At 37.0% G+C, this 27,228-nt stretch overlaps 2 protein-coding genes across 7 annotated transcripts in view; one reads left to right on the plus strand and one right to left on the minus strand.

Moving 5' to 3' along the window:
* LOC135207868 (uncharacterized) overlaps nt 1-27,228 on the minus strand; it is a 413,859-nt gene that overhangs the window by 371,227 nt on the left and 15,404 nt on the right. The window lies entirely within an intron of this gene.
* LOC135207867 (organic cation transporter protein-like) lies at nt 326-26,185 on the plus strand. Of its 2 annotated transcripts, none has more exons than XM_064239747.1 (13): nt 326-410; nt 10,710-10,912; nt 14,441-14,564; nt 14,991-15,090; nt 16,474-16,642; nt 17,627-17,730; nt 20,157-20,311; nt 20,772-20,940; nt 21,194-21,347; nt 21,789-22,051; nt 22,566-22,645; nt 23,357-23,541; nt 23,999-26,185. In XM_064239747.1, exons 2-13 carry the CDS (start codon nt 10,763-10,765, stop codon nt 24,137-24,139), a joined length of 1,794 nt encoding a protein of 597 aa, XP_064095817.1. In that variant the 5' UTR covers nt 326-410; nt 10,710-10,762; the 3' UTR covers nt 24,140-26,185. The 2 variants fall into 2 exon arrangements, with proteins under 2 accessions (XP_064095817.1, XP_064095816.1); XM_064239746.1 differs by having other exon boundaries at nt 343-509.

Consider the following 27,228-nt stretch of genomic DNA (forward strand, 5'->3'; position numbering starts at 1 on the left):
GTCGTCGCCGCGCGGAAAGAAGTATATATATAATGAAAAGGCAGTGGGTACACCGAAAAAAAGCAAGCATCGCCGATATCTATCTCCGCGCTGAAGTAAATGCTATGCATACTTAAGGGCAGGTATATTTGCGGCTAAAACTGGTCAGAACTGGTCCGGGACGAACTAGGTAAGGGGGACTAGCAACCATGACTATGCCGAAGATCCAACCAGACTCGTTGGGGAAAAAAAAAAAAAAAAAAAAAAAAAAAAAAAAAAAAAAAAAAAAAAAAAAGGTGTTGGAGGAGGCAGGGGGGGTGTTATTTGGGCGGGATGTGGAGAAAGAGGGGGAGAGAATGCCGGAGAGAACCAGTTGGTCACCGGAGTTGAATGAGAGTGGTTGGAGCGAGTAAACTGCCGTAGTGCCACTAGTAAGTACCCGACGTTTGGGGACGGAGGTGGCAGCGCCGTTTTCGTACCAAGAGCGTGGCTGGCACTGTGCGTTCAGACGTCTCCAAGTTCACGTTGCGGTAATTTCCTTCAATTGTCCCAGTTCCGTCCCTTAAAACAATTCCATTGCTTCCTATTTCTTTCATGTGTGGGAGGATACCTAGCTGATAAATTGACTTCGTTACATTTCTACGTATGAATCAACTTGTTGCTTACTCGTCATTACATCCATAAGAGAATTTCAATTGCTTATATTTGTTCTTTGCATTTCTGATCCAAGTTTTTCTTTTCTTGCCCTAGTTAATGTTTGTTGCCAGGTCAGAAAGTTTTACAAAGTTTACGAAGACACTTGAGGTGAATTTGTTGTCTCATGGCAGTCAAGAACCCACTGGTTCAACATACGAGTGGATTTAAATAGTGCGCACGTGTACACACACACACACACACACACACAACAGTGCTGCGTTTGTGAATATTCACGAACGCTTGAACGCGTTAAATGGGAAATCAACTGGAACTAAAAGAATTTTCGGTTATTACTCCAAAACCGAAAATTAATCAGCAAATGCCTCTGATATCCATGGGGCACAGAACTAAATTCATAGCTAGTAATATTTTCTGTGGGATATTCTGACGTTTGTGGGACGCAGTACTGTAATTAATAAATATATCAAAGATGACGATCAAATTAGGGATATTTTCGTATAATGTCCAAAACTGCAATTTCCAACCGATTCCAAGAAAGAAGGAATCAGCTGAGTTTATGAGTCATTAAACAATTGTTATCATTTTTCCCCTGACATTAATCTAAAATTAGCCAGAAAGATGATCTTCACCAGGATTTCTGTAAATCCCAGATTCACCGTAAAAAGCTGAAACTATAGAATCGCTCTGCCGAAGATATCGTAAGTGCTATAATTCACTTACTGGTGAATATCTCCTTGAACAACCAAACAGCAAATCCATTTATCTGAAATTCATTTTGGTCAGAAGGTAAAAACGAGCAAGAATCGTTCACACGGCTAAAACTCAAAGTGACCATCTTCTTGGCAGCGCCCACAAGCTAAACCTCAACAAATGCCGCCCACAAATAGACGCCCTCACCCTTTAGAAGCGAAAAAACTAACCGCCGCTTTCACATTCTTCAATTCAAGACAAAATACCTGTCCTCGTGTCATTTATTAGTAATCTTACTTCTCTGAATTTCATGGGAAATGAAAGGAAGAGTCAAAATAAAATAATTAATTGAGATTTTTAAAGTCCGCTCGATTTTCATTATTATTAATCTTATAATGTAATTGATTGTGAAAGTTAAACAGACTCTCAAAATATCTTTTTATGCATTTTTATGTACTTCAACAGCAAACCAGTTATGAACTTCATTCTTCCATTATTATCATTTATATCAGTCTAAACCAACAATAGTACCTTCCTGACCAAGCTGCCGCAAAATAAGACGGCTCTTTTGTGAAAATCGGGTAAATAAGAACGAAGAGAAGGTAAGAATATAACGATAACGATCATGAATAAACAAACCAACAAACACTTGACGAACGTCAAACAAAGACTAACAAGAAACTGATACAATGTCCAAGGACATCTCTTGACCCGCTTCATTACGAAGATTTATAAACATGAAGTGACGCTCCGTCAAACGATCTGTTGCTAAAACAACCAACTGGAAGATTATGTTTAGAAAATAACCACGTGGGACACTTCTATGATAGCGACGAGATATTGTGCTTATAAAATGACGATATGGAAAATACTCGTATCTAAGACATGACTTTTATAGATTCTGTCAAGTAACAAGATCGCAAGGGTTTTGCCAGAGACACCTGTCATTTATTGCAGTTTCCTCGTTGGCTCTCAATCCTGTCTGATCACCATGGCGATTGTCCTGTAAATAGATATTTGGATTCAGATTAAGCCAGTTAAGTGACTGTTGACTTTCACAGCAGGACAATAATTGTCACATCTTTTCGGTTTTATGAAAAAAAAAAATGGGTTTCCAGTGAGAATATCTACCGTCAAATGTGCTTTTAAATGTCGGTTTTAAATTCAAGGCTTTACTTTAGAAAACTTTCCCTTGAGTAGGCTCTTCTAAGGCCACATTTCTATCATAACAACCAGAAGTCTGTCAACAAGGGAATGCATTATTCGCCCCACCCAAGCGATTTATAGACTGGAGACTTTTGTGAAATAGTGAAGCAATTGCCTTGTTGAGTTGATGGTAATTTTTTTCGTAAAATAACGAGATGGGATATTGCTTCTAAAATAACGAGTGAGGAGAATATCTTAAATATCAAGGAGGACTGTTTTTTTAAATACAAGATCATTTTTTCTAAAATAACGAGATGGAGGAATATTTTAAATATATAGCGAAACGAATCTTTCTTAAATAAAAGATGATTTTTCTAAAATAACGAGATGGGAGAATATTTTAAATAGCGATATGGACTTTTTTTTTAAATACAAGATGATTTTTCTAAAATAACGAGATGGGAGAATATTTTATATAAATAGCGAAATGAATTTTTTTTAAATACAAGATGCTTTTTCTAAAATAACGAGATGGGAGAATATTTCAAATCGCGATATGGACTTTTCTTTTAAATACAAGATGATTTTTCTAAAATAACGAGATGGGAGAAGTTTCTAAAATTGTAACAAGGTTGGCCATTGCCAAAATAACGTGGTGATAAATTTTAGTACAAAACAACGAAATTGGTACATAATAAGAGCATAAATAAGACAAGCAATGGAATAACAACTTAAAACTGTGCAATGAAACACATTCGATTGAAAAAAAAATAGTGTTACTATTTAGACATCAAACGACACTTTATGAACTGTACGGACTTTCAGAGAATCTCTTCATGCTTTTCTCATACCAATTCCGTTAAGTTAGAAAAAAATATTTTACACGTGTTGAAATCAAGTCATTCCCAGAATCGATTCTAATATGGATTCTACGATTCCTAACCAAGTTAAATCTTCCGAATATTAATGCTTTTCTTTATCATCAAGCTTGAAAATGTTATGCCATTCGGGACTGGCTACAACTTGAATGTACCAGACTTTCAGTTGCCAACGAGACAGAGAAGGTAATCACAATTTTACTGCTAAAACTATATTACTACATCTTTGTAAGGTTTCGCTCGACTAAGCAACGTTTAAAATCACATCTAACACATTTACAGCCGCAAAGGGTAGGTTCAAATACCATATCAAACCACAAAGATCTTGCCTCACTTTAACAGATTTTAAGAAATGCTATAAAAATAGTATAACGCCTGAAATATGGTAAATATTTCGCCATAAAAAAAATACACACCCAGACACTTTTCAAAATAACTTGATAAACAGAGGCTGAGAAAACTATAATATCACCACAGCTTCATGAGATCACTAAAACCGGCTTTACAAAATGTCTTTCCAAATAAACGGACAAATGAATGAACAACGTCACCTGTCCATCCGCCTGTGGTGTTTTTGTATGGTAACACTGCGTGCCCTGCTTTAGATAGTTACGCTATGTGTAAGTTTTAGGTAAATAAAAGGATATCTGGGTGACATTTGTAACTGAAAAGTGTTTTAATAATTTACTGTATGCGAATTACACCGTTAATATTCGAAATAGGATATTATTATAATCGTTGAATGTAAGCTGAATGTAACTATCTAAAGCCCGGGACGCAGTGTTACCATACAAAAACACCACAGGCGGATGGACAGATGGAAAAAAACAGAGTATAGTGGTCGTGTGGGGTGCGACGATTAACAGACGTAAACGAGTTTACAATAATATCTGATGACACGTTTTGTAACTTGAACGCTCGCAGAACAGAAACTGTATCCTTTGGAAGCAGGGCACACTTGATGTTTTAAGCTACTTAGAAAACAGGATTTATTTCCTGACTACATGGTGATTCTCTCTCTCTCTCTCTCTCTCTCTCTCTCTCTCCTAACATACACATAATCAGTGTCATATATTTAGTTCTTTTTTAAATGTTGTCACTCTTCCAGACGAATTTCCATCAATACCAAATAATAATAATAATAATAATAATAATAATAATAATTAATAATAATAACCAAGAGTGTCATATATTTAGTTCTTTTTTAAATGTTGTCACTCTTCCAGACGAATTTCCATCAATACCAAATAATAATAATAATAATAATAATAATAATAATAATAATAATAATAATTAAAAAATAGATTATTTGACCATCATGTGCTCTGTTGCATCTGAAACCATGAGCGCCAAGTCTCAATTTTTCCAACTCTATGCTAAAATTCCTCATAAGAAACATTCTAAATCATCGTCAATGAATGGAAAAGCATTTATTGTAATTCAGAAAGGAAAATTATTATATACATGCAGTGTGATCATTATGTATGGGTTTATCACTATGACTACTAATCAATATAAGAGAGGATGCATTAAGAACCAGCATTCAAGGACATTAATCTACACACACACACACACACACACACACACACACACATATATATATATATATATATAGATATATATATATATCTATATATATTATATATATATATATAATATATAGGATATATATATCTATATATAAAGGACTGGTGGATTTCAAGGTCAAATCGAATCATCGTAAACGCCATAATGAAGAGATGCAGATTCAATAGCACGAAGTACACAGAGGGTTATATAATAATACATTCCTTATGGAATATCATCATCACTGCCACTTTGGTGGTTCATGGAGGTCATCCTATCGGTACATCAGTCAGGACCCTTACATACGTTGTTTGCAGATTATAATTTTCTTGAATAAATTATTTTATTTTTTATTATTCTCGAGTATATATTTCTTTGATTTCTCCTCTAATACCTCCAGATATCCACCCTTCTCGCTTCCATTAGTCTTTCTCAGTGACTACCTTGGTCCAAAAGAGACCTGCGTATCTTCAGCGGAAGGTAAACCGTACAGATATTTCTAAGGGACCAAAACGCATATTGTAGACTGACTTAATGCGCGCATTTTTTCCTACCCATTAAATTTGTTTTATCTTCCTTCACACCAGACTGAATTCTACGGTAATGGCACGGGAGCTTTAATACGTATCACCGTGCTCAAGGACTAATTTGGAGCATGAAACTTGGCCGTATAGGCAAAGCATTTGGGCACCAAAACCATTCGGGGTTTTTAGTTTGGGCATTTTTAAATCCCATAAACTTGTCTAATCTTTTTTAATTTTCAATTTGAAACTTTTGCCAACGTCATCTCAAAACGAGTGTTAAAAGGTTAAAGTTCTACCTCTCTTAAACTAAAAGTGCATTTGTCTCTATATTGGGTTCAGTTCTCCCCTGCAATGTATCGTAGATCTGCCCTGCAAACGCTTCGACAATCACTCATAGTTAAAACGGGTATACTCTATTAAAATGGCCTGCATTGTTACATTTTTCCGACAAATATGGGATCCTTCTAACGTCACCACTCTGCGTTATAATGCTATGCTTAAAATGTGTATGGATCTAACCGCATTCAAATTCTTGAAGAAAAATCGAACTCTTGAAATATAACGCCTTACAGGACACTTCATTACCATAAATAACTTTCTTATACATACATGCAAGTACACTAAGTGTTTGTGTGCGTGTGTATATATATATAATTTCTAGTATATACACACGGAATATGTACATAAACAATCACACACACCCTCCCTCGCCGCATCCTTCGTGAGACACAAGCATAAGTTGGCGCGTAATATATATATATATATATATATATATATATATATATATATATATATATATATATATATATATATACACATCAAGCTACAAATGTCCTTTCATATCTAATTCGCTCTGCCTCGGAATTAATATATTTTCATATATGCTAACCGAAGGGGAATTTTTTGGTCGATAAGAAATTTGTCGGCTCACGGGCGCGAACCATCGAACCCAACAATGTGATATGATTCATATGTGTGTGTGTGTATGTGTGATTAATCCAGAAAAACAAACATGAATACCGGAGAGGAAGCAGCATCCTTACGGGTGCTAAATCACACCGCATGCAAAGCTAGTGTCAGCACAACAGGCCGAGCCAGGAAGTGATGAGTGGCTCCGTCAATTCCCTGTCATGAGCCCCTGTTAAAGCTCAAAGGTTCAATTATGCCCTTTCACGAAAGCGCGCAGGTGCGTTCCTGCATGAGCGCTCTCGCAAGCTGGCGCGCAATGGGAAGCACAGACACGCTCCTCGCTATCTTTCGTGTGTTGAGTTGAATATAGAATTTAGGCCAAAGGCCAAGCACTGGAACCTATGTGGTCATTCTGCGCTGAAATGAAAATTGACAATAGAAGGTTTGAAAAGGTGTAACAGGAAGAAAACCTCGCAGTTTGCGCTTTGAATCAAGTGTAAGGAGAGGGTGGAAAGTAAGATGAAGAATGAGAATATGAAAGGAGGTACAGTAAAAGGAACGAAAGTGGTTGCAGCTAAGGGCCGAAGGCACGCTGCAAAGAACCTTAAGTAAGGCCTACAGTACACCGCACGAGGTCCACTGACGGCACTACCCCCCTACGGAGTTCTTTCGTGTGTTCGATGGTTCAATGCGATGTAGTACTTGAAAAAACCACTTGTATAGTGGTGAGCGTCGAGGACTGCTACTCTGATGATGTCACAGGTTCGCCCCCCCCCAGCTATGAAAAATCACTGGCTCTGTATCATGATCAGTTACTGCTGCAGTGTGGCGTATGCGGCCGGAGGTTGAAGCCAACATTCTTTGGAAGCTTGAATTTCAAGTCAGTGGCCCCTGTGTGCTTGTTTCATGTGAATAGGTTTCATCTACTGTAATAATTATTAATACTAATAATTTTCAAAATTCGTCATGATGAAGCCGTGATATATCAAGTTAAGTGACTTAACTGGAAATTTCACCTGACGGTGAACTCGTCAAATCAACACCAATTGGAATCAGAGGAATTTGTTTCTGTTGATTAGAAATTCATTTATCGATATAATGTGGTTCAGATCCCACAATAAGCTGTAGGTCCCGTTCCTGGGAAACCAGTTGGTTCCTAATCACGTTATAATATCTATACTCCTTCGGGCCAGCCCTAGGAGAGCTGTCAGTCACCTCAGTGGTCTGGTTAAACTAAGATATACTTAACTTTTAACACCACCTGTGGCATTTACACGAAGCAAGAAAACAACTCCATCCGGTTACTGTCCGCGAAAATAAGGTAACAGCAAAATTTCGTCAGCAGGAGTATCAAGATCCAGAGAGCAAAACATATATCCAGACCTTGATCAATATGTAATTTTGTTATAATCCAGCCAGTCGTAAAACTCTCCCAACTCGTGTTCTCATGAAGACAGTAGACTTCATACATTTAAATATGAGGATATTTTTTTATTACCGATGACCTCGTTATCATTTGAATCTTGGGGCATTTTAGTATTGGATCTCGTGTCAAAAACTCAACAAGTCTTCAGAGCATTTTCGTAGCATTTTTATGTCAGGATATTTTAGTAGCTGATTTCCTGTCACTGATTCTCATTCTTCGTAAGTATCCAATTAAAAATAAAACTTACTGTATTTTAGAAGCAAATGAAGAAAAATAAATCAAATTACCTAATATAACATAACACGGTTTCTGTTCAAATAACGTTCATGAACTAAAATTTTACCCTGATACCCCTACAGTTTGGTAACCAAACTAGGGGTATCATGGCAAAAATTGGTAAGCAAATCACTAAAATGATCTGAGCCTGAAAAAACCCACCCAATTGGAACCACAGTGAAGATTTACCTAGACCACAATCCGTCGAGTTCTTGGCATCCACTCAAACTAGCAGGTTTGAACTACATGAAACATGCTTTAGGTGACATTCTGCAGCAGAATTCACTTAGTTTACTACGCAAATATCTATACAGCACACACAATTTCTAAAGTCTACAAAAGTATCTATACATTTCAATCTTACAATGATGACTACCGTAATTATAAATAGCCTTCATACTATCATGCATTCATTTTCTGTTTTCTTTTTCAAAATGGACAAAATTTCTCACACACGCACACAAAAAACTAAGTTCCACTGTTCACAAGTGTATCTTTCCGTTCAACTATTCAAGTAGCCTACAAGCAAATGCGCACATTACTATAGTTATGCTTTTGTTATCATAAGCTCGTTCTCACAGGTCAAAAAATATAATTAAAACCTCAGAAATATGCGTATACAAAAAATCATGCTAAAAACGGTGCTTCTTCCCACCGATGAGAGAGAGAGAGAGAGAGAGAGAGAGAGAGAGAGAGAGAGAGAGAGATTTAAGGTAAAAAGCTGTCTTCTTCTTTCCCACCGTTATCCCTACACTAAGGGGTCGGTTGCCCGATGCGCCTTTCCTTACAACGTAAATCAGGCATGGTTTATTATTTGGCAAATGGGGTTTTCACGATCGCATGCCCTTGCTGGCATCAACCACAGTTATTGGCGGTGGGACTAGCCTTTTACTTAAAAAAAAGTAAGACTGCAAGGCTGTCCTTTTAGTAGCCTTTTACGACACGCAGGACCTACGGTGGTAGTATTCTTACATCCCTACCACAGAGTGTAAGGTAAAAAGCTGTGTAATGCACCAACAATGATACCAGGAAAAACAGTCAAACTATGACTAGATAAACGGACATATCTTGAGGATTCGGATTACCGAATCTTTGAGGGGCAAAGATTAGCATACAGTAAAACGAGATACACACGACACGCACACACGAGGCGGGTCATAAAGTAACTGGATACTTGACCGTGTGATATGTGATGTAGTTGTTCCTTTATCAGGGACCACACATAATTATGATAAAAGTAGTAAATACAAGAAATCTCTTTCATCTCAATAACTTAATAGTTCTGGTGCATAAAAAACAATTTGATAAGAAGCCACCTCGATCACGAACGTTAGATTTGGAGTGCTCAAGTGTGGAAAATTCTGCCCGGACAAAAATCAAGATAAGATATGGACAGAGATCAGTAAGCATCATAGGTCATTACAAGACTTTGTTATTACAACACAGTTACAAATAGTAGTGGCAGTTCAAGAGTTTATAGACCATATTAACAGACGCCAAATACACATCCATCATTTATTAATCGTAAAGGAAAACACAAACGGCACAATGAGTTGAGTTGAATATAGAATTTAGGCCGAAAGCCAATCACTGGGCCCTATGAAATGGAAATTGACAGTAAAAGGTTTGAAAGGTGTAACAGGAGGAAAACCTCGCAGTTGCACTATGAATCAAGTATTAGGAAAGGGTGGAAAGTAAGATGAAGAAAGAGAATATAAAAGGAGGTACAGTAAAAGGAACGAAGCTAGTGGCCGAAGGCACGCCGCAAAGAACCTTGTGTAATGCCTACAGCTTCCCCACACTTCGAAGTAATTACTTGACAATACGTATTTGATGCACACAAAGTTGGTCATCACTATATCTACATCATGTATACATTTCTTTTATGTATACGTGTTAATTTTCACGTGCATAACAAGCATACAACTTTAATCTTTCTTATTCTATGACCACGAGTCAAGAAAATATCAGAATTTCCTCTCAAGACGTCTGTGGATAACAATGATTTTGCAATTGATTTTCTCAAATAAAAACATTAGTAAAATTAATTCACTATTCTCACAACCAGTTATTGGTACTGTCGGTGAAGGCGCTTATAAGCAAACTCCTAACCTCAGTCAAAAAGTGCAAACGTAAACTAACTTTGGGCACCTTTCCCCATTTCATGCGTAACAGTAATATACTACTACTACTACTATGGCTAAATAGAGAATTACAGTTATTTTCTCGTTCAATTACTCTTGCTAAGCACAATCCACACGATTAATTAATAACCGGGTTCTTATGTCGCCAGCTTGACAGAACCGAACTTCCTGTATTCTAAAACAAAATCCTAAATATATATATCTGTATTCTAAAACAAAAGCTTATATATATATATATATATATATATATAGATATATATATATATATATAATATATATATAATGCTATATTCATTGTGTCCCAATTTTAGACGTCGAATTGGCAAATTATTCAACCTTGTCACGTTAGCTTCGTGAAGTTCCGCATTCACAGTAAAACTAGAATGAATCATCCAAACATCCGCTCACGAGCCGTAAGGAAAAATAAATAAAGAGAAAACCGAGTCACACAAAAATTAAATTTCATTTAATAACATGGCTAATATTTTAAGCGTTCGTTTTTTTATTATTACAGATCACCAGGATAAAAGCAGCCATTTTTGAAGGAAGATATTCTAGCGGTTTGCCATGGAAGACAAAATGGAGGACGAGAAGAACTGCCACAATGGAAAACTGATAGATAAGATGAAAGAGGCCGAGCGCCTTCAGGATGATCCGCTATATTCACATGAAGATTATAAACTACAACTGCCCTTAGACGAAAAACATGGAAACCAGGTTAGAAGCACATTTCATTTTTATTGTTCATACTATAACGTCGCTCTATCAAATTCTATTGTCTCTTCCCCTGACAACCAGCAACAATGGGTGACGATTTGTAGTAATAATTCAAAAGATCGTCATTAACTATAGATGAAACTCTGAACAAACATATAAAACAGAATCAAGTAACTTTTGGCGCACAGATGTTAAAGAATGAATTTTTATGTCATTCAATTCAGAACAACTTACAGTTTACATGGAACAACCCTTTACACGAATAACTTACTCAGGAAACTTTCAACGATTAGAAAACATATGTGGAAAAAATTAGAAAACAGAGAACAGAGCGAAATTAATACAAACGCACGAGCAAACAGATAAGATTCCATACACGAAAAGCAGAGTAAAGCATTGATAAGAAACATGACTTTTTTGACGTAATGCATAGGGAGTAAAGATAATTTTACGAAATGAAACAATGCCACACGGCAGATTTTCCCGAGTTAGTTCAAGACAGGAGAAAGACTGGGCATAAAAAGAGGAAATGGTCGAGAGCCTATTTTTAAAGTTTCACCTACAACAGCAATCACTAACGGACCTCCCGCGAATCGTCACTGTGCCAAACTTAAATTACCTTCACTTCACTTTGTTCACTTTGTTCAGTTTCATGTACAGGGATGATTCCCTCTCTGGCAGACCCTTGTGCGTTTTCAAAATAAGTTTCTTCTTACATTTTATAATTCACTGAATTATATTTCTACGGTTCTTTTGTGTGGCAATTATCAGACTTCGCTCATTACCTTATTATCAGCTTTCTATAATTAGAACCATCTCATAACCACGAGCTTTCAATTTCATTTCTCCACTTATCTATCAAACCTTGATAATGTCTAGTGTTAATTATCTACCTTCCATGCCCTCTCCATCCCATAATCACCAATCTCCCTCAATTGTGTTATCTCTCACGAGGTGACGGCTATGGCAGTTCAGTAGGTGATGGAATTTTTATGTTCACAGTCTGAACAATGTTCCAAAATATATCCAACTAACAAAACGACGAGAAAAGAATAACTATTTACGCTAGTAAAAGCTAAATTTTTTACAAATGATCTTGACAAAAAAAAAAATCCGAGTAATGAAGGGACCAAAGTCAATTTAATAACAGGATAATCGAAAGCTACTGGAATAGGTATGTCAAGGAAAATACTATAAAAGAAGCTTTTCAATTGCTAGAGAAAAATTTATATTCAATCAAAATAAATGAGAATTTGCATTCGACTGATGAAGTTGAACGCTATTACGTTTATTCAATTTGGGGCGCCAACAACTTTGGTCAGTTACGAAGTTGCTCAGTATAAAGAGGTCACTGGCTGAACATACCGCAGCTGTCTGTGTTCTGAAATGAAACAGGTGCGGATAACGTTAAAACGATAATGAACATCAAATGTAGGTTTCTAAAAAGGGGCATTCCATCATTCCTACTCTCAATGTCATCCAGTAGCTCTCGAAACTCGTTGTAACCCACTGCTACTCCGCACAGCGGTGTCTACGTGTTTCTACTAAGCGCGATCTTAACCTATTCATGCGGACCTTCTATGTCCAGAGCATGTACGTATACTCTCCAGGATCTACCCACTCGTCAGTAATTGGTCATACAATTCAAAAGATCCTTCAAACACTTTCCTATTTCAAATTTCAAAACAAGGTAATGGATGTCTTCAATCAATAAAGAACCCAGACTAACAACACCTAATCGAATAATGTCTTCAAATAATCGCAGCTGCCTAGGAAAATTGTGTTGGGGAAAAAAATCTGATACAACAGCAAACTTTAATGGAATATTTGATTTTGGCATAAAGCCAAAATCACATATTCCATAGAGTCAAAATTCAGCCTTATAGTGACAATGAAAGAAAATGGAAATATAAATAATGAGCTTAATGGAAATCCGGCACAAGAGCAAACTTAAAATGAATAGTTGTCTTCGTATTTCCACAGGAAATGCAATCATCTTTTCCTTTAAACACAGGCAAAGTATAGTTCATTTTCAACCTCAGCCAGTCAACTTATAGTCCTGTTAAGGCGGTTAAAAATTCATTTACCTGCTTACATCACAAGCTGATCCACTTGGCTATGCAGGAAATCTTTTATGATATAAATCATACAAACACTCAGAAGGAACAGAATATAATAGAAATAGAATGCTGAATTTTGGCCAAAGGCCAAGCGCTGGGACCTATTAGGTCATTCGGCACTGAAAGGAAAATTGAGAGTGGAAAGGTTTGAATGGTGTAACAGCAGGAAATGCTCCCAGTTGCAATATGAAATAAGCATTTGGAAAGGGTGGATAGCAAGATGGAAGAAAGAGAACATGAATAAAGAAGGCACAGTAAACGGAATGAAAGAGGTTGTAGCTAGACCTTAAATAATGAGAGTTATTACAATATCTGCTTAATGCCAATCTACGCTTTATCTGATATATAGCCTATCACTGCCTACAGCAGCGTAGCAGAACAAGAACGCACAGCATTGCCAAAACAAATAAAGATAGGAAACCGATGCCAATGATGTGCCAAGGGGTTTTACATAAAGAAAAGTATGCCCGTAGTCTTAAAGTGTTGTGCTGACTCAGGCCCATCGCAGTTTCAAATCGTTTATTTTGTGGATATAGTCCCATTACTTAGGACGGGAAAAGAGAGAGAGAGAGAGAGAGAGAGAGAGAGAGAGAGAGAGAGAGAGAGAGAGAGAGAGAGAGAGAGAGAGAGAAACCATAAGATTAATATCGTTTATCATAATGTAATTGCATGAGAAAGAAAAACCGAAACAAAGAAGAGAGGTTTGGACAAAGAAAATAGTCACAAACCACGTAGGTTATTACCCCCAAGATGTCATCTCAACACGAACCGCCACACCGAAGGACGGTGAGAAAGGCTAATCTTATTTAACCACCTGCAATGAAGACAAGACCTTGCAAAACATCAAAACCACCAACACTAACCACCCACGAAACGTCTGTTCAAAAGTAATGGCATGCCACTGTTGACAGAAATTGGAACCATTTGTCTACATCTTTCCTCACATATCCCTTCTCTTCATATTTCTGCTAAAGATTTGGCTTATGTTCTGTTAGCACACCCGGTATCCAACTACAGATTCTATCTATTTACTGGTTAAACAGACCACAATTTTGTCAGTGATAGCTTTCTTTTTTTTAAACAACGCGTTCTTCATTGTCATAACTGATTTTAATAAAGGTCCTAAATTGTTTTTTTTAAATTATGTGCCAAATCATTGAAGCTTACAAAACGAGGTCTGCACAATCACTGCCTACCCCGAATACTGAAAATATAAACAATTAATTATTTAACACTAAAATAACGATAATAATTTTCCTGCTCAAAGCCCAAAGGTTTTAGTTTTTGTTCTTCACTATATTGCCAAGTGGAAGGCGACTCATGAAAAATTCGATAATAAATTAATGGGGAAAAAATCCTCACAGTGTTAATAATAAAAGTAAACCACATTCCTCCGTATCTTTATCAGGAAGCACAAGGAGGTTTCGACGAGGCACTGGAACATGCCGGTTCCTGGGATCGTTACCAAAAATGGGTGTTCTTCATCGCCTACGCTTCACAGATATTCTGTGGAATGCACGCTGTGTCGGCAGGTAGGTGCTGCTGCTGATTGTCATCTGGTCAAAAAGATAAAAAAAAAAAAAACGAGAGGGAAAAAAAGAAGGAAAATAACTAGTGTCATACAAAAGCGTTTTTATGCATGTACAGTATTTGCTTTTCTCAATTTTAGTTAATGGGTATTCTTGATACCATCAACAGTGTTTTGTCTCCCAACTTGTCACGTAAGAGCGGTCTGGCTTCAGCCAAGTACATCTTCACCCATACGGGCTTGAGCTAATCATCTTTCCCTTTCCATTACCAAATAATAAAATGGGGGATGTCCCTGATGAGGTAATAAACTTAACCGGTGCTATTCTTCTCTCACTAAAAGCAAGCAAACTAAAAAATATATATATATTAAATTCAGGTGCTCTGTATCAAATTTTGACACTCACTTGAAATTTCTCGTATTCCAACAGCCTTCTTGGGAGCAACACCTGACCACTGGTGCCAAGTTCCCGGTTTACCAGAGGAAACTGATGAGGATCCATCGTTACTACGCAACTTCACCATACCTTGGTTAGTGGAGGCGGTTTCTGTCTCATTCATACTTTTAATCAAACTGTTGTTAAATACAACCTAAAATAGGAACTGTGTGAGCTTAAAACTAATACTTTCGATGATATCAGTGGTCGGTATTTGCGTTTGATCGTCCCATTCTAAAATTTCATCCTTCTCTCGACCACCACCAACAGCAATAATGAGAAAATAGCCTAGTAATTTGCGTCGTATTACTACCAATATGTCAGCAAATGAAGCCCTTAATTTTCAATGGAACTAAACTTCAAGACTGCTTTCTTTTATGAGTGGTATCTCTGCTTTCTGTATTTCACTTTACTTCCTTTTACTTCTTCCTAATGAACACCATATTCTTTGTCGGAACCCTAAACATCAAGTCAATGACTTCTGCGGGCTTCTTCCGTATGAATAGGGTTCATCTCTTGAATAATAATAATAATAATAATAATAATAATAATAATAATAATAATAATAATAATACAAAAGTGTGATCCTAGAAATGGAGCACATAGTAAGAAAAGTGATGGACTCCTAAGGACGCAACCCGGAACCTCACACTATAAATACCACCCAGTCGAATTGGAGGACTGTGATAGACAAAAATTATATATATATATATATAATAATAATAATAATAATAATAATCAAGACGTCTGTAAGTCGTTTATAAGTTTATAACTGATTGAAAAGTAGTTGAATTTCCATATATCAAAAGGCTTTATATAAAAAACGAAAACGGGAGGGAACAGGTTGCGTTCCTCTAGCCATTTTCTGTGCGATACAGCAACATCTGGCCTATCGGAACGCGTTGTCGCTCTTCCCATCACCTGATTTTTGGTCAAAATGAGTAACCCAAATGCTGCAGTGGTCGTTAAAGAAAACTGTACACATTAAACATCAATAATATCGAAATAAGTTTAAGTTACTTACTCAACTCTTCCGGACTATTTTACGGCCCTGCCCATCTCTTTACTACTTCTTTCAGGCTGATTTTCTGGCCATGAAGTATCCGCCTGACTTACAAATAGGTTTGCAAAGCTGAACACAGTCCATATTTAGAAGATATACGTTTAATCAAAATGAGAATCATTACGACGAGAAAGAATTCGTTATTGCTGTTATGGTAAATATTACTATGGTGAAATGATGAATTAATTCAGTTTTTTTTAAAAACAGTTTTACACCAAAAGTAGTATCTAATATAAAGATAAAAATGCTTTTTTCAAGCAACGTCCCTCTCGAATCTGGCAGAACCAACGAAATGATAAGACTTATCTCTGAATCAATAAAATCAAGAAAGAACCGTCCCAACCCCAATAATACCGGTTTTAACCTGTTATAAGCCTGATACTAATCGGTTTCTCACCCGGTCTGTCCACACAGGTCACCGGACGATGGCTACTCCAGATGTGAGTATTACGACATCAAAGATTACAACCGCACATTGGCCGAGTTCAAACAGAACAAGCTGGAGGTCAGACCCCAGGATACGCGGCGATGTTCGTCTTGGGTGTTTGATGATTCGGAGTTCCCCAGCACGCTAGTGTCTGACGTAAGTAGTGAAATCGTTTTGATTCGAGAAAGCATTAAAAGTAATCTTACTAGAAAGCATCCTTATTCGATACGTTATAGATATATGTGTGTGTGACTGGTAAAAATGTTCTGTTATAACAGAATTCCATCTAATAAAAGGAGCCCATAAAAACACCAAAATATATAGAGATGCTACACTTCAGAGATTGCTGTCTCCCTCTTCAGGTGGAGGGAGACAGCAGTGTCTGAAATATAGCATTTCCCTCTTTATATTTTGGTGTTTTTATAGGCTCCTTTTATTAATATATATATATATATATATATATATATATATATATATATATATATATATATATATATATATATATACCGCTTCCGAAAGCTGAAATTAAGATTAGATCTACGAAGTAAGACTGAACTTGAGAGAGAGAGAGAGAGAGAGAGAGAGAGAGAGAGAGAGAGAGAGAGAGAGAGAGAGAGAGAGAGAGAGAGAGAGGAGAGAGAGAGAGAGAGAGAGACTTCGACTGCAGAATCTAAAGCCTTTCCAGGATGACAAAAGGCACTATAATTTCTTGAGCACAATAAAAAAAAATTTTTTAAACCAATAATGAGAACATTGCGCAGAAATGCCTTAGTTTAAATGAGTAATTCACACGACTAATAACCCCCCTAAATCAATAAGAATTCGAGGTAAGGTTACCATTAGTTTAAAAGAATATAATAACCTAATCACCCCCAACAACTGCACATAACTAAAACATAAACTGCAAAGTTTATTTTAATTCAATAGTATAATTAGTAAAACTACGAATTTCCAAAATAATACACAAACAACAATTTAGCTTTACTTTAAAATGACATTCATAAAACTGTTCACTATCTAGTAATGAGCAGATATAGATCACGTCTGTTGAAGTCTACATTTCAGCTAGAATATATCCTACATTAGCAAAAATTCAAGCAAATTGAAGATTTTTTAAATCATGAAATGCTTTATTTACAGTTTTCACTTGTCTGCGGAAGGCTCTGGCTGAAAGCAGCTGTCCAAGCAAGTTACATGAGCGGATTACTCATAGGATCCTTGACCATGGGTCAGCTGTCGGACAGGTAAGCAGGACTTTTTTTTTCTTTTAATCCACCTAATAAGTAAACAAGAATTTTCACCCACCCAATAAGTAAACAAATGACTTTCCACCCGCCCAATAAGTGAGCAGAAGAGCTTTAACCCACCCAATAAGTAAACAAAAGACTTTTCACCCATCCAACAGGTAAACAAAGTCATTTAATTACCTATTTGGTGGGTGAAAAGTCTTTTGTTTACCTGTTGGATGTGTGAAAAGTCTTTTCACCCACCCAATGGGTAAACAAAAAATATATTTCATCTACCCCATATATAAAACAAAAGACAAACTTCGCCAACCCAACAGATAAACAAACTTTTTCGTCCAAACAAAAGGTAAACAAAACTTTTTCATTTATCCAAAAGATAAAATGTAAATGTTAGACTTCACCTGTTGCCACGTATATAAATAAAGGACTTTTACCCCCGAAGATCAGTATATTACGTAAAGACTTTTATTCCAGAAGATCAAGTAAAAAAAAAGACTTTCACTCCTAGCCATTAAGGTAAAGTAAAGGACTTAACCCCCTGCAAGCAAGCAAATAAAAAACTTTTCACCTATCGGCCAAGCAGAGAAAAGTATATACTTTCGCCTGTCTATCAGACAAGCAAATAAAGGACTTTCACCTGCCCGAGGAGTCGAACAACTTACTCGCTTACACCTTATCGCTAAATGACATAAAGACTTCAGTGTGATCAATCTAAAGAGGGAAAGACCAAACCGAAGGTCACTAGGCCAGGTTATCAGGCTCTGAATGAGTGAGTGAAATTTGAAGAGATAGTGTCAATGACTTTCAGGGTAAAAGAGATAAAATTTTATGGTCGTTGAGATATATGTCATCACTGAAGATTAACGAGATATAATGACGATATGGGTACTTCTGACGAGATAAAAGAGCGCAAACGTACTTGACAGTGAGAGAGAGAGAGAGAGAGAGAGAGAGAGAGAGAGAGAGAGAGAGAGAGAGACGAGATGAGAGGAGAGAAGAGGAAGAAGAGAGGAGAGAAGGAGGAGGAGGGAGAGAGAGAGTTTCACCACACCTAGGAATACACACAAAAAAAAGGCTACATTCCTAATTTTGAGAGCAGGCAGTAATACAGGAATTTCGATAGAAATACGCCATGTTTTTCAGACGGTATATAAACACACATGTTCTTGCAATTTACCGATAAACGATCAAACATGGGACGAAAAATAAAGCGAGAGATATCACAACACTTGGAGAATCTGATTACATGAGTGAATACATGTGAAACTATTTCAATACAAATACATCCTCAGTACGAAGAGATTGATATACGCTGATCTGCAGCACTTCCTTCCGTCTTGACATATTAATTAAGAGACCTTTTACTGATAAACGTGCGCATATTTTGGATATACGTACATAACACTACAAGCCTTAAATCCGGAGAGCATAAACGAAACTACTTCTGGAGGGATTCGAACCACATATGGTGAAAAATTTATGGATGTATGTGTGTATATTATATAAAATATCAACACACTAACAATGAGATGGCAAACCCTGCAAAACCATCTCACGCATTAAATAACTACCATTTAACAAATTAAACCTGTAACTACCCTATCTTAAAATGCATCCAAATCAGTCATTGCTATCGCTCAGTTTACAAAATTAATAATCACCATCAATTAAAAATGCTTGTCATTGGTTATACTTGCATATGAATCACAATCTGCTATGAACACCGATCTATAAGAACAAATGATCAGGAATTACAAGTCATCCAACGACTATCGATTATTGTACAAAATAAAACTAGGATTATCAGCGATCAACTTACAATTCAAATCAGTAATTCCCGTCGACCGACTTATAATTATCAGTAATTACCTCAGGTCAACTTACAACCGAAATCAGCAATTCTTACTGATCAACTTGCATATGAAATCAGTAATTGCCACACATCAACTTACAAACGAAACCGATAATTACCATCGATCAATAAACGGAATGGAATATAGAGTTTAGGCTTAAGGCCAAGCCCTGGGACCTATGCGGTCATTCAGTGCTGTAAAGGAAATTGGGTAGGTAGGTAGGTTTGAAAGGTGTAAGTTACAGGAGGGAAACCTCGCAGTTGCACCATGAGATAATTGTTAGGAGAGGATGGACAGCAAGATGGAAGAAAGATATGAACGGAGGTACAGTAAAAGGAATGAAAGAGGTTGCAGCTAGGGGCCGAAGGGACATTGCACAGAACCTTTAGTCATGCCTACAGTGCACCCAGTGAGTCGCACTGACGGCACTACTGCCCCCTGATCAATAAAGACTATCGTAAAACTTTAAAAGTCAGTAATTACCAACGATCAAACACGAAAACCTTTACTCAGGAGCATCGAAATGGAACGAAATTCAAAATGCATGACGTCGATTTCTTGCCCTTGCAGATACGGACGCCGGACGATGACCATGATCAGTACTTCCCTGGCCATTATCGTTGGCACCCTGGCTAGCTTCGCCAATTCATTCCCCTTCTTCCTCCTCCTGAGGTTCTTCTTGGCCTTCCTCAATGCAGGACCCATGGTCATATGCTTCGTGTTAGGTAAGTTTAGGTTCCAGTGAAGACGTTTTGAAATTTGGTATTCTGATATTTGTTTACAGGAATCGTGACAGTCAACATCCTTAACTGCCCTAGTTGGGAAACACTAGCTGCATTATTTCTAAAATAACAAATAAATACACTATTTAATAGATTATCATAAGATGAATCTCCATTTCTTTTTAGCAACGACCCTTCCTGTCTTAGCCTTACACTTTGGAAGAGAATGCTCTGTAAACTAATGCAAAACACCATTTAAAAATATTATGATCATCGTACCTACGGATCTAGACTAAAAGCGTGCATAGCTTTGACAGGGAACTCCGCCTGGCTTTTACACTTCACGTAATGGGAGATACAAACTTTCCCTCTGTGATTAGATCACATGCACTGGGGACTCCAAAATCTCTCACGATTTCACCAAAGGCGTTGTCACTAACTGGTGATTCCTCTCCTATCGCAGTGATGGAGCTGGTGAAACCAGGCGTCAGAACATTCACGGGCATGATGTACGCTTTCTTCTTCGGCAGCGGCATAACAATCCTTCCTGGCATCGCCTACTTTATTAGAGATTGGCGACATTTGCAACTGGCTATTAGCTTACTTAATGGAATCCTCTTCTCCTATTACTGGTGGGTATTTCAGACGCTTTTTTTTAACAATTCATAAATCAACGTGTTGAAGGAGCTATGGCCCTCTAAAATACCTTTAAAAGACAAAAAGAAATAAAAAAAAACAGCACTTACTGTAGTCTGTTTAATGTAAATCTTTTTCAGTCAGATATTGTAAGTACCTTCGACCTCACAATCTGGGCATGGTACAATCTAATGTTCTGTCTTCTTTTAATTGTTCTGACAAGTAATGACAAGATATCCTCACTTCCAGGCTTCTACCTGAAAGCCCTCGTTGGCTGGCATCTCAGGGACGTACCGAAGAGGCCTTGACTATTATGAAGAAAATTGCCAAGACGAATAAACGTAACCTGCCCCCAGACTCCCACATGGTCAAGCTTATGACTACAATCAACATCAAACTCAAGGTATGAAGAAAAAAAAAAAACTTATTTTGTGATTTATAAGATAATGATTGTCTGTTTCCACATTCAATTAGAAAAAGTAAAAAAAAAAAAGAAGAAAAAAAAAAAATGCTAAGAGGAGTGTAATAAAACGCCCCATTAAAACACTGGTTTAAAGCTAAGGACCATATTTCGGTGGACTAGCTTCCACCCTTATAAAGCAGTGAAATATGGTCCTTAGCTATAAACCAGTGTTTTAATGGGCCTTTTGTACTTAAGAAGTATTCTGTTTTAACAGAGGAATTTATATATATAATATATTACATATATTATATATATATATATATTATTATATATATATATATGATATATATATATAATTATATATATATAATTATATATATATATATATATTATAAAACCAGCCATCTAACGACATCAAATTTCTTCTGAACTCTTCAAAAGGTCGGTGACGACGACAATGAGAGGCCAAGAGGCTGCTGCTCAGGAGTCATCAAAATGTTCAGCCGACAGATCGACCTTATAAGGACGCCCGTCATGCGCCGCCGTTGCGTCATCGGCTTCTACGTGTGGTTCGTCTCCGCCAGCGCCTACTACGGCCTCATCTTCTCGGGTGGAAACATCAGGGCTAATCTTTTCCTCATGATCTTCGTTTCGGGAATTGTCGAGATTCCTTCGGTCTTCGTTTCCATCTTCATCATGAACAGGTATCTCTTGGTATTTTGTACATTAACCTAAATCCTACTTGTGCATTCTGACTACCTTATGGATATAATACATGCTACAGAATACAACGTAAATGCTTTGTTCTTGTATTTGCATATTAGAATAGAATACATCATTTAAGTCAAAGGCTAAAGCGCTGGGACCTATAGTCAGTCATTCAGTTTTGAAACGGAAACTGACAGAAGAAGAAAAAAAAAAAAGTTTGAAAGGTGTAACAGGAGGAAAACCTCGCAGTTGCACTATGAATCAATTGTTAGGAGATGGTGGTAAGATGAAAGAGCGTATGAACGGAGGTATAGTAAAAGGAATGAGAAGGGACGCTGCAAAGAACCTTAAGCAATGCCTACAGTGCACCTTATGCTGCACTACCACCGACGGGGAGTATTTTTTAATTAACTACAAATCAGTTCAACGCACTTGCCTAAATATTTATGAACTTCCCACTGATCATTTTCTGAACTATTCACTCAGCTTCGAATTCTCTCCAACCTACAGAATTGGGCGTCGCTTAACAATGATTGGACTTTTCATAGCTACAGCCACATGCTGCTTGCTCATTCTAGCAGTCCCGAAAGGTACGTATGTATATTTATAACGCAATATTGAAGGGTAACAATGCCTCTTCCGTATGTTTTTATCAGAACTGATATAAAGGAAAAACAAACCCGTAAATCAGAATATTTTATGATATAGATGATGTAAGTTAAGACTTAGTATACCTATACTCTGTTTTTTTTCATCTGTCCATCCGCCTGTGGTGTTTTTGTATGGTAACACTGCGTCCTGGGCTTTAGATAGTTACATTCAACGATTATAACAATATCCTATTTCGAATATTAACAGTGTAATTTGCATACATTAAATTATTAAAACACTTTTCAGTTGCCAATGTACACCCCGATATCCTTTTATTTACCTAAAACTTACACATAGCGTAACTATCTAAAGCCCGGGACGCAGTGTTACCATACAAAAACACCACAGGCGGATGGACAGATGGAAAAAAACGGAGTATAGTTTCTTATGAAATAATCACACATGGCTCTTGTCATAAGGATTTGAGTAGCTGAAGCAAAGATTTATACACATTGAATGACCAATTCAGTTATCACAATCTGGTGCCACATCAACTATATAGAATCATCCACGATGAAGCACTGAAGACGAAACAGACTTCCTCGTAGATATAAACCATCTAAAACAATAGTGACAAATTAATCAAATATTGTTATTTGAAACAGTCGTCTCCGGCTTGCTCACGTTCTTCCCGTGTAACCCCCCCACAGAGCTCGTCTACGTCAACTTCTGCCTAGTCAATTTGGGCAAGTTCTTCACGACGGCCGTGTTCGCCCTGTGCTTCCTCTACACGTCGGAACTCGTGCCAACCGTCGTTCGCAACATTGCCGTGGGGACGTCGTCCATGTTCGCCAGAGTCGGATGTATTATCACGCCGTTTGTCGTCGAACTTTTGGTAAGAGACGATATATGTTATATTAAATCACGAAAATATGGAACGCGATGAATATATAAATCAAGACAAATTCCACGAAGGAAAGGCTGGTCCTTTACTTAGTAGACTACCAAGTACAGGACAAGTAGTGGGAAGGCCTTGCAGAACTCCATCGCTTCTCTTTCCTTCGTTGAATTTGTCTTATATATATATATATATATATATATATATATAATATATATATATATATATATATATATATAGAGAGAGAGAGAGAGAGAGAGAGAGAGAGAGAGAGAGAGAGAGAGAGAGAGAGAGAGAGGCATCTGAGGCCTTGCTTGTACAAGAGATAAAGAAACTGCCTTAGAATTCAAGCTGTGTGAACCGATAATATTTCCCACACATCTTCTATCGGTATCTACTATTATAATTCCACAATATGTACAGCTTACACTTTTCGTTTTCCTTTCTTTCTCAGGGAGAAATTCACTACGCCCTGCCCTCAACTTTATTTGGAATCTTATCTATCATCGCTGCATCTTTCACGTTGCTTTTGCCAGAGACCAGCAACAAGAAACTTACCGAAACTGTGGAGGAAGTAGAGGAAATGGGTAAATGAGAGAAAAAATTGGGGATGAATAACGCACAGACTTAAGAAACGGTGATTCTGAAAGTTCCGGACCCTTTTAGTCTCGACTTCAAAAAGGAACCACTTGTGCGCTGTTTCCTTTGAACAAGATCGCCGACCCAGCCAAAAAAACTGTCAATCTCTTTGAATGTGTATTTGAAAAAGTTAAAATGCTTTTAGAAATTTAAATGAACTGTACAGTATAAACATGAGAAAAGGACCATCAAAATCTCTCAAGTGAATAAGAAAAGAGAAAATGGTCATTCAAATATTTATCGAGTAATCTACTGTAATATATTTAAAAAAGAAAATACGTCAATAACTTACAAATGAACAACTGTACTATACAAAAGAAGTGAAAATTCATCATAAATATTACTGAACAACCGTACAAAAGAAAAGAGAAATTGTCGTTAAATACTCCTGTGAACTGTACAGTATAGGAACAGGAAGAACAGTCTAAGAATTGAAAGACCACTCCATTTAACAACTGTATTTAACAGTGTAACATTAACAGAAATTCTGTTTCACTTCAAGCTTCCACCTTGGGACCATTTTGTGCTCTGCTCCAGCAAAGGTCTGGAAAATATAACCGACTTCAAATGTTACTACTCTTGGAGGTGCTAAGGCCTCGCTTCAAGAGCATGATGATTATTTACAGTCACTAATATTTAGTGAAATCTTTCTTAAGGTTTGTACAGATGTACACTTCGGTGCAAAAGCGATGGCACTACTTTCTCGAGTTCGCAAACTAACTTTAAAAGTTAACCTTCGTTAACAGATATTCAGTATTGTATTTCACTGAATTTCCTTGCCGTCGATTGTGGTATATGAAAGCAAATGCATAGTATACTTCACGCGCAAGATCCTGGGAAACGGTCACCTCATTCAAACTGAAAGGTCGATGTTTATTCCTCAGAGCCTCATTATCCTTATTATGGGATCCTTTTGTCGGATCCCATCAACACCAAAATAAGAGCAACCTTTCCCCTTTTCATGAGTCACATCTCTCAATGAGCAAATCCTGAAGAACTATGAAGTTAGAGTGCCACAGCTTTTGTACTAAAGGCAGCTAATACTAGAATTTTTCGTTGTTTTGATCGTAATTTAATTCCAGACAATCCTTCCTAGAGAAAGGTCTAACAAACATATCTCTATTCTCGGTATCTAATTATGAACAATAGTGTATGTTAAGTACTACAAATAATTCATAGCACCCATTTCCAATTTAAAACAAGGCGTGATCCGACCTCAAGCTTACACGGGACGCGTGCAAGATTTTCCACTCACGCATAAGTTGTAAACATTATATTCCTAACTTTGAACGTAAATTGAAACGTGCTGAAATCTGCAGTCAAATACAATGTTTCACCAACGAAATGTAAAATAAGTTATATTTTATTAGATTTTTTTTTTTACTGTTTAACATGCACATCATTTATTTTTTTTACATTTTCATTTTAATAAACGAATCATTATTATCCTATCCTAAAATTCCTGTATCTTTAACTCAATGTGAAACATTTTTCAGACCATTTTTAGGCTTGCCATAGACCTTTCCTACACCCCCAACAACAACAACAAAAGTTTGTCGGCTTACTCCCCGAGTAAGCGAAAAAGGGGTAGATGGGACCTTTTACTCAAATCTAAAAATATTGGTGGTTTACACTACTTGATCAATTTCCTCAAACTCAACTCTATTTCATCATCCTGATCTACTTTTTAAAAAAAATCAGCATGGAAACTGTCTCAAGAAACAAACGTTCCAACTGAAAATCTAAAAACCTCATTTCATCCTGAATTTTAAATGAACAGTGTCTAAAAAGTGTTATAGTTACTTAATGTGTGACTGAAAAAATAGATACCGCGTTGAATAAAAAGAAATTTGTCCGTCTCAGTTATGTAAGAAAGCCTCTTTTGTTGACCTTGTTATAGGTCTTTTCAGTTTGTTTAATAGTGTTTTAATACCTGGATGTTGATATACTTCCATTATTTTGTACGTTAATAAGTCTTTCATGAAATAAAAGTTTATATTGACGAGCAGTATTAGTTACAACCTACAAATAGAAGAATCCCAAAACCTTTCACTTGCACTGATTAGCTACAGAAACAAGTAAAAAATGCGTCGAAGTTTCTTCGGCGCAACCGAGTTTTCTGAAGTGTATAATCAAGGCTACCGAAACTAAATTTATCTTTCAGTGGTCTCGACATAATGAAGTATAAGACGCAGCCCATGAAACTCACAGCCGGCCGTGGTGGCTTGTGTTGTTGCGGTGCCAGAGGCATGATTATGGCTAACTTTAGCCTTAAATGAAATAAAGAGTACCGAGGTTAGAGGGCTGCAATTTGGTATGTTTGATAATTGTGGGGTGGATTATGTGGACAGAGAGACAGAGCTATCTCAATAGTTTTCTTTTACAGAAAACTAAAAGAGAGATTCGCGGTTACCACAGTCAACGGAATCTTGAACATACTGAACAGAATCCCATGCCCTTCTGAGTAAGATAAGAACACAACCTTGTAATTCACAAAAAGTGAAGTACAGTGTAAGATAATCTTACGTTTTGGGGCACGGCCATGTGGACCCAATCGTAAATGAAAAATATTAGAGGGAAAAAATGGAAATAGAGGGTTTCTGACTTACCTTAGATAACTATACTGATTTGGTTAGTTTACTCTAGAAGGTCGCCATTGAAAATCAGCTCCTTAATTTACATTACATTTATTTACAAGAGGCCGTTGAATGGCCTGGGATAAGGCGAGGCAACTTGGCCGCACGTGGACCACTCCTATCTCTCACAATAGGGGAGAGCTGGCCAAAATCAAATTTACTTCAATGCTGATTTCCAAAATTGATCATAGGTATCTTGCGTTAAGGAAGCACTTGCGAGCGAGGAGACATGACACGTGACTCAGCAAAAATCTGGAAATTAGTCCCAGATTAGACACAAAATAAAATAAGGACTTCTTGCACTATAATTCAGCTACAAGGGCAGTCACTTTTATTTAACACACACTGGGGAAGAACTCTATAGTGTTTAAATGAAATATTCAAGACTTAATCTTGAACAGGTCACGGG

The sequence above is a fragment of the Macrobrachium nipponense genome, chromosome 34 (assembly GCF_015104395.2).
Source record: "Macrobrachium nipponense isolate FS-2020 chromosome 34, ASM1510439v2, whole genome shotgun sequence".
In the NCBI taxonomy this organism is placed as follows: domain Eukaryota; kingdom Metazoa; phylum Arthropoda; class Malacostraca; order Decapoda; family Palaemonidae; genus Macrobrachium; species Macrobrachium nipponense.

Excerpts from the sequence above, each read along its gene's own strand:
- LOC135207867 (XM_064239747.1), top strand. The coding sequence starts at position 10,763 with ATGGAAGACAAAATGGAGGACGAGAAGAACTGCCACAATGGAAAACTG. Across the intron at positions 20,312-20,771 it reads GGTCATATGCTTCGTGTTAG|TGATGGAGCTGGTGAAACCA; the intron begins GTAAGTTTAGGT and ends CTCCTATCGCAG. Across the intron at positions 20,941-21,193 it reads ATCCTCTTCTCCTATTACTG|GCTTCTACCTGAAAGCCCTC; the intron begins GTGGGTATTTCA and ends CCTCACTTCCAG.